Source organism: Chelonus insularis, unplaced genomic scaffold (assembly GCF_013357705.1).
Source record: "Chelonus insularis isolate UGA/USDA-ARS -01 unplaced genomic scaffold, ASM1335770v1 contig_94_pilon, whole genome shotgun sequence".
NCBI lineage: Eukaryota > Metazoa > Arthropoda > Insecta > Hymenoptera > Braconidae > Chelonus > Chelonus insularis.
The window spans coordinates 3,827,051-3,838,138 of NW_023276783.1; the positions used below are offsets into that span (position 1 = coordinate 3,827,051).

At 29.5% G+C, this 11,088-nt stretch overlaps 4 protein-coding genes across 7 annotated transcripts; 3 read left to right on the plus strand and 1 right to left on the minus strand.

Annotated features, from left to right (window-relative positions):
• Positions 1 to 2,141: 2,141 nt before the first annotated feature.
• On the plus strand, positions 2,142 to 3,683 carry metl (methyltransferase-like protein). The gene is made up of 3 exons (XM_035092861.1): positions 2,142 to 2,287; positions 2,448 to 3,020; positions 3,106 to 3,683. Exons 1-3 carry the CDS (start codon positions 2,193 to 2,195, stop codon positions 3,425 to 3,427), a joined length of 990 nt encoding a protein of 329 aa, XP_034948752.1. The 5' UTR covers positions 2,142 to 2,192; the 3' UTR covers positions 3,428 to 3,683.
• Positions 3,684 to 4,258: 575 nt separating this feature from the next.
• On the plus strand, positions 4,259 to 6,532 carry LOC118072757 (E3 ubiquitin-protein ligase RNF34). Of its 4 annotated transcripts, none has more exons than XM_035092859.1 (7): positions 4,259 to 4,371; positions 4,568 to 4,732; positions 4,821 to 5,013; positions 5,091 to 5,184; positions 5,291 to 5,642; positions 5,779 to 5,959; positions 6,037 to 6,531. In XM_035092859.1, exons 2-7 carry the CDS (start codon positions 4,616 to 4,618, stop codon positions 6,216 to 6,218), a joined length of 1,119 nt encoding a protein of 372 aa, XP_034948750.1. In that variant the 5' UTR covers positions 4,259 to 4,371; positions 4,568 to 4,615; the 3' UTR covers positions 6,219 to 6,531. The 4 variants fall into 4 exon arrangements, with proteins under 4 accessions (XP_034948750.1, XP_034948751.1, XP_034948749.1 ...); XM_035092858.1 differs by having other exon boundaries at positions 4,276 to 4,504; XM_035092860.1 differs by having other exon boundaries at positions 4,275 to 4,732; positions 5,294 to 5,642; positions 6,037 to 6,532.
• A 60-nt stretch (positions 6,533 to 6,592) lies between these two features.
• On the minus strand, positions 6,593 to 7,900 carry mge (translocase of outer mitochondrial membrane 22 homolog mge). The gene is made up of 3 exons (XM_035092862.1): positions 7,671 to 7,900; positions 7,321 to 7,426; positions 6,593 to 7,235 (listed from the first exon to the last, which is right to left on the minus strand). Exons 1-3 carry the CDS (start codon positions 7,773 to 7,775, stop codon positions 7,030 to 7,032), a joined length of 417 nt encoding a protein of 138 aa, XP_034948753.1. The 5' UTR covers positions 7,776 to 7,900; the 3' UTR covers positions 6,593 to 7,029.
• Positions 7,901 to 8,873: 973 nt separating this feature from the next.
• Xbp1 (X box binding protein 1) lies at positions 8,874 to 10,983 on the plus strand. Its single transcript, XM_035093119.1, is given in 4 exon segments — positions 8,874 to 9,383; positions 9,638 to 9,971; positions 9,974 to 10,135; positions 10,244 to 10,983. Coding segments are annotated over 4 exon segments (1,344 nt in total). The 5' UTR covers positions 8,874 to 9,111; the 3' UTR covers positions 10,820 to 10,983.
• Positions 10,984 to 11,088: the final 105 nt, after the last annotated feature.

Consider the following 11,088-nt stretch of genomic DNA (forward strand, 5'->3'; position numbering starts at 1 on the left):
AAAACAATGCTATTTATGTTATTAAATTGTTATTACTTTATTTTCTATAAACTTTTATGTTACTATGGAATTAAAGTTTCAATGTTTTATTTTATAACAGGAAAAAATTATATTAAAGCGAAAAAAAATATGATAAAATTTTTTTTCAAATCATTTATGAAAGAGAAAAACATGCGCAGAATTTATTGATCCATCAAGAGTTTCAAATAAGTCATCGAAAATGATGTGAAATGGTTTTTTATGGAAAAAAAGTTTCTCTTTAATTTGATAAATTGATTTGGAGTTTCAAGACCTATCTTACCATGCAGACATGGTCGTAGTGCCAGTTGGAAGCTTCTAACAAATGGAATATCGAGAATATAAGGATAAACTGACGAGAGAAAAATTGAGGTGGATAAGCGAGAAAAGAGAGAGAGCAGTGAATTCTGAACTTTGAGGTCATCGCCCGAACGATCTTTGGACCCTCAGTTCCTGCGCGAGGGTGAACTACCCCAATACACAGAGTTAAAATCGACCACTACCATCCATTCCACAAGCACCACCATGCTACATCCAATCCCTTCCGAGCATCGCTGATGTCAGACTCCAACTTCTGTCTCTTGTCTCTCATTCTCTTTCTCTCTCTTTTCACTCATATATACACGGGCAAACACACCAGACGGGGCGGACCCTTTTTACCCTTGGAGACGCGGTCCTCCCTCCATCGTCAGACAGAAAAAATCCCTGGTGAGGTTGTCTAGGACGAGAGAGAAAGGATGTTTGGAATTCAATTGGGACAAAGAAAAATGGACTTGTATTCAATCAAGAGATTTTTATTATTTTCTGAAGAAGAATTTGATGAAAATTTTTAATTAATTCAATTATGATTTATTTTATGATTCAAAGAAACATTTTAATTTGATGCTTGCTATGCATCTAAATATGTAAAAGTATGTCAAAGTAAATGAATCAGTGTAGAAAATGTTTGGAAGTTCGTTGACGCATGGTTGTTAAGAAGATCAAGTTATGCTGCCTACATACGGGATAGACAGGAAATTCATGCTGTAGCACTCACGATACGTTGATGTTTCTGAGTTTAATGTAAGCTACCACGGGGTGGTTGCTCTCGTCTGCGCTTCACGTACTATAGTTCGTTCAATAACGCATAACACCCATTTTCACCCTCTTGAATTATTATATTTATTAGGCTCTTAATCACTTGATCCATTTTAATAACGAAAATTATTTTAGCATTTTCTTTATTAAATAATCATACTCAAATAAAATTAACTTGTCAATTTTAGATAACTCATTAAGATAATTCATAATTATTGGTCAATAACTTTTTAAAAAAGTGTATGATGTCATTTTCAGTTTTAATCAATACACAAAGAGATACCTCTAATTATACTCAGATAAATATTTGTTTAATTAATTAGCTATTTGGTTGATAATTTAATTTAATACTCTTCTATGAGCTATAAATATGAATAACATGATGATAATTGGTAGAATTTTTGTAATTTAAAAATTAAATATTATTATTGCTTGAATTTTATCATAAAGCAGACATGGAAAATATAGAAAGTTGAATATGTTCAATAAAAAGAGATAAGCAGAGGAGGAGAGAGAACAGAAAAAGGTAGGAGCAGATGAATGTATCGATTCTCCCCTTGGGGATTGTATAGGTGGGTACCTAGAAGTAAAAGAGGGATAAAGCCGCCCTCGTACTTCCATTAGAGAACGTTCGAACGTCACTACGACATCGTTAGTAACGTACTTCGTCAATGAAAACTGAAAGATTAAGTTGAAATATGTTTCATTTTATTTTTAGTTTTTTAATATTATGTTTTAATTTTGAAGCCTATTATCATAGTCAAATAATATTTACATTAATCTATTAATATAGGATTAAATAAATAAGAACAGAGATACCTGAAAAAATATATTTACTGTTCAATGATATCTAGAAGAAATAGTTTTATGAAAAGAAATGAAATCAAAAAAATAACAAGTACTTGGAAAAGATTCAGAAATATCTTTTGTTTATTTTAGATAATAAAAATGTATAAAAAATGGTTCATTTAATATCTAAAAAAATAATTTTATTTACAGTAAATAAATTATCAACTGAAGCAGATCATGTGATGTTTGTAAAAACCAGTCGGTAAAACAGATGCAAGCACGTGGAGTAATCATACGTGTGTACAAAAATGGCATCACACAGTGACGAAAATGAACAAAAACGTCCTCAATTTGGCAACCGAATACTTTCTGTGGATGACAATGTATTTCAACATAATGCTTGGTATGATAAATAAAGAACATTTAATATATTTATAACATTTTCATGAATTTTCTTCGAGAATTATATGTTAACTGATTCAAAATAAATTGTACATTGTGTTGTTTATGTATTTCTAAACAGATAAAAAAAATCACTAATTGAAATATAATTTACTTTTTAGGGATAATGTCGAATGGGATGAACAGCAACAGCAGTTGGCTCAACAAAAGGTGACGGAAAATTCAGTCATCACAATTACGGAGCAGCAATTACAAAAATATAATGATGAAGCTGATAAATTCTGGGACAAATTCTATGGAATTCATCAAAATCGATTTTTCAAAGATCGGCATTGGTTATTTACTGAATTTCCAGAATTAGCTCCATTTAAAATTAAATATGATCTTACCGTTCCGGAAAGATCATTACCAGTAACATCAAAAAGTGAAGAAAGTTTACGGTTGACAGAAGAGTCCAATGATAAGGAACAAGTTATTTTAGAAATTGGCTGTGGAGTTGGGAATACGATTTTCCCCATTCTTTTATACAATCCAAGTCCAAAACTTTTTGTTTACGGCTGTGATTTTTCTTCAACTGCTGTTGAAATATTACAGCAGCATAAAGATTATAATCCAGCTAGGTGTAAAGCGTTCGTTTTAGATGTAACAAGTGAAACGTGGAATCCACCATTTGAGCCAGCAAGTTTAGACATTGTTTTATTAATATTTGTTCTATCTGCAATCCATCCTGACAAGTAAGTGCATTTATTATTTAAAATGTTTTATGTTAAAATAAATCTTGATTATTAACAAATTAATTTGTTGAATTATAAATTTCAGACAAAGACATGTAATTCAACAAATTTATCATTACTTGAAGCCTGGAGGACTAGTTCTGTTCAGAGATTATGGAAGATTCGATTTAGCTCAATTGAGGTTCAAGAAAGGATGTTGTCTTGGTGATAATTTTTATGCCCGAGGAGATGGTACGAGAGTTTATTTTTTTACTCAAAATGAACTGAGAAACTTATTTGTAAGTTGTAATTTTGAAGAAAAACAAAATATAATTGATCGAAGATTACAAGTCAACCGAGGAAAACAATTAAAGATGTACAGAGTTTGGATTCAAGGAAAATATTATAAACCTTTAGAATCAAATTAGCATCATTATTAGACATTACTCTCATTTTTGGTAAATACTTCGCTCGTAAATATTTTTTATTAATGATTCATCAATAAGTTGAGATAATTTTACTAGATAAATTTTACTTAATCTCGTTATTAATTAAGGATCATTTTTTATTCAAAATAGATTAATAATTATGCAAACAGCTATTTATAACTAATATATTAACTTTGAATTCTGATGTTAATCTTTTTGGAGGAAATATTCGAAGTTTTGTGTAAATGGTTTGAATAATGTGAATAGAATTATTTCAACTATTCATTACAAGTATGATAATTATATTACCCATTCTGAAGGCATAAATATTTCACAATCCAAGTTATTAAGTAGAAATTCCTTATGCTTCTATAAAATAATTTAATGCTTTACTCTGAAAATCTAGATCTAACGTAAATTAACATTTTTTCTATACAAGCAATCATGGAAATATCAATAACTATATTCATATGTAAAGTGAAAAACTTAATTAAAGATTTCTGGTATTTTATTCTATCAATATTGAAGTATTTTGAGCACAAATTTTATACCAACTCTTCGGTGCAGTTTCGAAAAATTTATTGTATTATATCAAGGTTTTTGAATAAATCAAATGTTCATCATCGTTATGACTTCGTTATCGATGATTGCAGCTTGAGAAGCATGCGTTAATTTTATTACTATCTACTTCGTTTATTAAATAAACATAGAAATATTATTGATTTCAAATAAACGCGGTGAAAAGGTCATTCAAGGATATATGAAATATAAACACTGTGTGTTGAAAATTCACCTTTAAGTTTTTACATAAATATTATTTTACAAAAATGCGAACAGTAAAACAGTCTTGAAAAATATAAAAAGTAAATTCTCTAGTATTTTAACAACAATCTCCATTTATTACGATATTGTAAATCAGTGGATTAAAATTTTACTGCGTATAAGTAATTATCAAAGTAGATAAAGTGTTAAAACTCATTAAACTTCAGATGACGAAGATATTGTCGATATTACTCATTTTGTGCTACACTTAAAATTTATCAACGAATTTTACAAATTATTAATCACTTATAAATGGTTGAAAATATTTTTAAAATATTTGACTAATAGTTTTTTTTATAAATACCTCCAAATTTACAGAAATCAAAGAATTGTCTTTACGAAAAATATTAAAATAACACTTTATGGATGGATAATGACATAACCTATAAATCAATATTGAATGGTATTCAACAATTTAATAAATTGTTTGAAGATATGGCATGTGAGGCTTGTGCAACTAAATTTACACTATTCAAAAGAAAAGTATGTATTTGCTTAATATAATATTTTTTTTAAATGTATATCAAATCACAGCAAAGTTTTTCTACAACTTTGTTTTTAATCTCTACAGAAACAATGCAAGGATTGTTTGAGATTCTATTGCACAGATTGTGTAATAAGAAGAGGAGACAGAGTTTTAAGTTGTGATAATTGTAGTATGTTATCTAGGAGACCACTCATCAGATCTCAGGTACTTGCGATGAAATCTAAAGATCTAAAACAGTATCTTGTAGCTAAAAAAGTTTCACTCAGAGGATGTGTCGGTAAGAATAGTCAACTATTGATGAATTTATTGTTATATTCATCAGCATATATTAATGTTTATAAAATGAATATTTAGAAAAAGAAGATTTAGTTAATATTTTAATGCAATATGCCAATGGAGATCGTCCAATTCACAACGAAAGAACAGAAAATATTCCCGAATCAGTAAGGTAAATAAATATTTCAGATTAGTATGTATATTATCTTATGATAAATAGACAGCTGATAAAATTTCACCAAATAAATAATTAATAATTCAATGACAAATATTATCAGCAGACGTCAAGAAAGACGAACTAGTCCGCCTCGTTCTCCACCGAGGCGATCACGAAGCCCTCCAGTAACTGTTAGACAAACTGTTGAAAGTCCACAATCAGAAAGAGCACCATCTCCTCCACAAAGATTGCATAATATAGATATAGAAGAAGTTACTTCCGAAGAAGAAACTTCTCCAACTGAAGGTCCGGAACCTTTGGTTACGGAAAACGAAGAAGAACATAACAGAGCTCAGGAAAATATTAATGATTCTAATGATAATCAAAGTAATAGTAGCAGTGAAGGTAGTGAGAGCAATCAAGGCAATGATAGAAAATCGAGCACTGCATTGAAGGAACTTCCTACACCTACGGTACTAATTCTGTTTAATTCTTTTTTTATATGATGTCAAATATTTTAGAGCAAACTGAAGAATTATATTTTTATCAGTAGCTTGAGTATGTACAAATAATAATAAAATATGCATTTTATATGATAATCTTTTTCAGTGGACTGGCAATGTAAAATTAGCAGATATAGTAGAACGGTCAGATTTGGAGTATCTGAATATTAAACAGCTGAAAGATCTTCTCAGATCAAATCGAGTAGATTTTCGAGGCTGTGTTGAACGATCTGAACTTCTTGATAAAGCGTCTAGGCTTTGGGATGCTAATAAACGATCTAGAGAAGGTAAATTACATCTCCTTTCTAAATTTTTCCTAAACAACAATAAACTAATTTCGATTCATACTTAACTTTTGTTACAGATTTAAATTCTGAAAATCTTTACGAAGAAAGTCTTTGTAAAATATGTTGGGATGCACCAATAGAATGTGTAATCCTTGAATGTGGACATATGGCATGCTGTATAAATTGTGGCAAGCAAATGAATGAATGTCCAATTTGTCGTCAATATGTTGTCAGAGTTGTGAGATTTTTTAAAGCTTAAGTCATGAAAAAACAAATGAAGACAAAGAGTGAATTTACAGACTGGATATACATTTAAACTTAATATTTAATGAATATGTGTATAATAATTGTGCAAAAGTCTCGCTATACTTTTAGTAAGATTATTTTTGGAAAAAGGGTCATTGAAAAATAAAATAATTAAGATAAAAGAATCCAGATTTTAAAAAAAGGGTTTAAAAATTTAAATATAAAATGAGTTTTAACATATCAAAGATGTTTTGGCCTTTATATTCAGTTATTAATAAAATATAAACTTTATTTATGATATTTATAATTTTAATTAATATAAGAAACATGCATTTATTAAAAAAACAAGTTTATAATTTTGTTCTCTAATTTTATTTGGTTTTATTTAGGATTAATACATCGGATGTTATATTAATGATTTAAAAGCATTTAATTAAAGAATAAAAATATTTATACACAAAAAAATCTATGAAAACAATTGTATTTATATTAAGATAAATGCATAAGACAACAATGATATTTTAAGTTATCAAATTTTTAATTTTGCGCATTCAGTAGATATTTTTCTACCTCATTATGAACAAAGGTAAAAAATATCTGTAATAATTACTATTTAAACAAACACACTGAACAGTTCAACTACTTCGTCATTTTGAATATTTAATTTTTTCAGAAAATATATAAATAAATTTCAACATAATGGGATTACATCTATTTAAGGTATTTTAGGTGTTTTACAACATTAACGATGGAGAATGTGGTTAAACGTTTTCAGTAATGGTTGCTGATTTTTTGATCGCGTTATTTTCGTTACTGAGAAGTTTTTATCGTTGAAGAGGGTGTCCTATTGCCATACCAGGTCCACCCATATGAGATACAGATGTATTAGGTCCTAAAAGAACTTGTTTTTGCTGTGAACGCTGCATTTCTTCCATCTGTGCTCGTTCTATTTCAATCAAAATTGGTGCAAATAAAATAGCTGATGAACTAAACAATACCCACGTTGCTGAGCATGAAAAATTGTAGAGAGCTAAAAATTGTTACAATCAGAAGATAAAGATGGAAAATTATACATATAAGTTAATTAGTCTAATTTAATTAACAAATTCACTTACTTTTAATGTGAGAAGTTAAACCTGTTATTACATTATACCCGAAATTTCGTACCTCTTCAGGGAACATTTCTGTTAAACCAAGAAGTCTCTCTGATAAGCTTTCATCCTGAAATAAAATTTAAAACTCTAGTAGAATGATATGCAAGAAAGCTGAATAAAAAAAGAGTTAGAGTAGCATGGTAACATGCGAGGTTATAAATCTATGCTCTTCATAAAAGAATATGTCATCCAAAATGAACTTAAAAGAATGATACTTGTCATGATGATGAAATGAGTGATGATGAATGATGTAAATTTCATTTCTATTTTCATTGATTCATAGCAATTTCCAAGTGTTTAAATTCCCTTACCTCTTCATCTTCTTCCTCAGGAAGAATAGACTTTATTTCTGGAGAACGCATATCACTGCTGCCCATACCACTGTCCAAAATATCAATTTCTTCAACAGTCGCCATATACAAAAATGAGTTTAATTTATTTAAGTAACTAATATAGTTAAAATTAATAAATTCTAATCTGGCAAATAATTTCTCAAACGCGTGGATACAGATTAGTGTAATCCATTGAATAAACTTTTCATGGATATACTTACCAACAGATGCCGCCTTCTACAATTTCCAATCGATTTTTGAATTTTTTTATTTTAATTAATAAGAAAATTTTCGACATTAATTATCATTTCTTAATTAATAATTGCATAAAATAAACCAATCTTTACAAGAAATATTTTTATTCTACATATTACATAAAAAGTAGGGTTAAATTACCTTGATCGACAAAATGTTGTTTTTGTATTTGTAAAAAAAATATAATTTTAATATCTAAAAATAATAAATTCTCTCAAAAAAAGGTTAAAAAATTTTAACAAATGATTAAATACTTATATTGAAGTTAACTGCAAATTAAATTTTTGTGAAGCAATTTTTTTAAAATAATTATTAGAATTGTTTCGATTCTTACAAACTACACTTACATTTAATTCTAGATAAGGTAACATATTACTCCAAAATGAAAAAATATTTTATTTCTCTATTTTTGTCTTGAAATAATCATTGAACTACTTTGTTTCTTTATTTTTCATGTTTATCAATATTTCATTGTGTGGTTCTGAAAGAAGCTACATAAAGTATTGTTTTTTGGAGCAGTATTGTACAAAGAGGCGTCTACTCTACTGACATTATTCTCTAAGTATAACTAAATAATTTATAATGGAAACTGATATTCAAAATTATAGATAAGATGTTTATTTTGGAATCATGAATATTTAAGTGGTGATTAAATTAGTACAATTAAATGAATAAACGGATGTTCCAAGTTGATTTTGAGGGGATGAACGTAGGTTGCTTTTGATGATGTAAGAAAGTCGTTCAGTAGATCATACATATTTAATGACTGAGTTTGTGATAATCATGTAGTTATGACGACGATAAACAATATAACAGTAGAATTTTTTAGCCAATCCAAATAAACCACATCAAGTCGACGCCAAGTTGCACCAATCAGAAAATTTATTGAAATCGAGAATATTCTCTCGTCCCCACTCATTCTCCCCATATTACTCACCAGGATGGTTAGTATGTTGTGGTATGTTAGAAATGTTGCATCAGGTTCGAAGTTGAAATGAGAGATTCAAAGAATATATGATAGCATTTGTTCTCCAGCTATTGAGGAGTCTAGACATATGAAACATCTGTGAATAAAAGTAAATTCAAATTTACAAATATATTTTATTGAATGAATGTGACATTGTTCTTAAAGTTGGATTAATAAAAATTTGTGTCGCAATAGAGTATGAGCTCATTGAGAAGTGTCATTATCACATTGCCTAAAGGCATTCAAAAAACACCCATAATTAGTTCTAAAAACGATTTGATCAAATCAACAAATAACGTTAATTTTTCAACATCTATTTTATCAACAACTAAACCCAAGGCTGAAGACGAAAAAATGCAGTCTTGTGGGATTAAAGACACACAAAGTGAGCTCAATAAACCAGATGGTTGGTTGCGAGGTAAAAAGAGGCGATTGGATCATCTGACGTGGGAAGAAAAGCTTCAAAGGAAGTATGTTGATGTTTTGTGATATTTCTTTATTAATTGATATACTAAAAATAAGATAATAACAATAATTGATTGTTTTATTTTATATACATTATATTTTAAGGTGATATTAAATTTTTATTTTAGAAATAATATCATAACAAAAACAAACTAGATATAATTAATTAATTAATTTTAATTAAATTATTAAAATGAGTTATAAAAGAATACATGTTGTTCATTGTCATTTGTATTAAAAGACTTGTTGCATTTTGTAGAAAGTTGAAAAACAGAGTAGCTGCTCAAACATCACGAGACCGCAAAAAGGCTAAGCTAGATGAGCTAGAGGACACAGTTCGAGTTTTAACAGACAGAAATACATTTTTGACCCAGGAATGTGCTATGTTGCGAGCTCAAAACGAGGCTTTGATACAGGAAACGAAGAAACTAAAAGGACAACGAGAAGAGAATTCAACAGAAGAAAGGGTTTGTTCAATGTGTCGGGGTCGTGTCGGTTGTGTTGCATCCTCACTGGGATCAGCCGTATCTCCTAACCCTCTGCCGCAGGGTGGGGCAACTCAACTGGCACTGTCCCTAACACCGACAGCAAGTGCCGAGATTCTGTTGAAGATCTTGACTCTCTACCTCCTCTGGAGGAACTCTTCGGCGATATCCAAAGTGATGGATACATCGAACGACTCGAAGAACTTGCAGAAAGCCTTTTGCGAGAAGTTACCTCTGAAGTGGAAGCTTATTCTAACAAATCAAATGAACAGGTGAGATTATGAAAACATGCTTATTAATAAATTAACCCCAATTTAAAAATAAGTTCGATCGATTGTAGAAAATTTTTATTAAAAAAAGTTTTAAAATTCTTCTTCTAGAAGTCCATCAAGAAAGATTCCTTTGAAGAATTTAATGATCCAAAAAGAGTGGTGGGGAAGACATCAAAAGATGTGGAAACCAGTGCAACCAGTCGAAGCCTGAATCCTTGCCAAGGATCGAATGCAGTGTCACAACACACAACATCGTCAACAAATCCAACGGGATCGTTCAAGAGTGAAATTGAAGTAAAACAAGAACCTATAGTCAATGATCTGGACACAGTCTACGGAACATACGATGAAGCCACTAATTGCATAACTATTATTTATCCGGGTGAAGATGATGGTGTAAGAATACAAGAATGTGTTCAAGAAATCATTAGTGAAGATAACTTGACACCTAGTTATTCATATAAGGATCATCTTTCACCAGCTTACACTCTTGCAGATTCTATGTCACCATCAAGCTTTCATTCAGATGACTCTGATGTTAGTTCTTACAAATTTGAATCTAATTTGTCCGATTGTGGTTATGAATCTCATGATTCAATTCAAACTAGTAAAAGTACTAGTACACCAGCACTTACTGATTTATGGCATGAAAGTTTTTCTGAACTGTTTCCCAGTCTTGCCTGATAAAGATAAATACTTAATTATCCAAATCAAATGAATACGTACTTATAGATGTTTTCTTTTGTTATATTGGACATTGGAGAAGTTAATTCTTGCACTGTTGAAAGTCCCCCTCCCCCCTGTATATAGAAATAAAATATTTCATATATTTTTATAATCACACAAAATTTTCATTCCATTATTTATTTTTATGCCTTGTATACTTGAAATGAAAAAAATTAACTTAGTCATATAAACATTTGAATAATTGATTTTTTATTACATAAGTAACT

Bases quoted from the DNA above. Each gene is read 5' to 3' on its own strand.
- LOC118072757 (XM_035092859.1), top strand. From the start codon at position 4,616: ATGGATAATGACATAACCTATAAATCAATATTGAATGGTATTCAACAA. The intron at 4,733-4,820 runs GTATGTATTTGC...TAATCTCTACAG, and splicing joins TTACACTATTCAAAAGAAAA to AAACAATGCAAGGATTGTTT. The intron at 5,185-5,290 runs GTAAATAAATAT...AAATATTATCAG, and splicing joins AATATTCCCGAATCAGTAAG to CAGACGTCAAGAAAGACGAA.
- mge (XM_035092862.1), bottom strand. From the start codon at position 7,775: ATGGCGACTGTTGAAGAAATTGATATTTTGGACAGTGGTATGGGCAGC. The intron at 7,427-7,670 runs GTAAGGGAATTT...ATTTTATTTCAG, and splicing joins CTGAGGAAGAAGATGAAGAG to GATGAAAGCTTATCAGAGAG. The intron at 7,236-7,320 runs GTAAGTGAATTT...AACAATTTTTAG, and splicing joins TTTAACTTCTCACATTAAAA to CTCTCTACAATTTTTCATGC.
- metl (XM_035092861.1), top strand. From the start codon at position 2,193: ATGGCATCACACAGTGACGAAAATGAACAAAAACGTCCTCAATTTGGC. The intron at 2,288-2,447 runs GTATGATAAATA...TTTACTTTTTAG, and splicing joins GTATTTCAACATAATGCTTG to GGATAATGTCGAATGGGATG. The intron at 3,021-3,105 runs GTAAGTGCATTT...TATAAATTTCAG, and splicing joins TCTGCAATCCATCCTGACAA to ACAAAGACATGTAATTCAAC.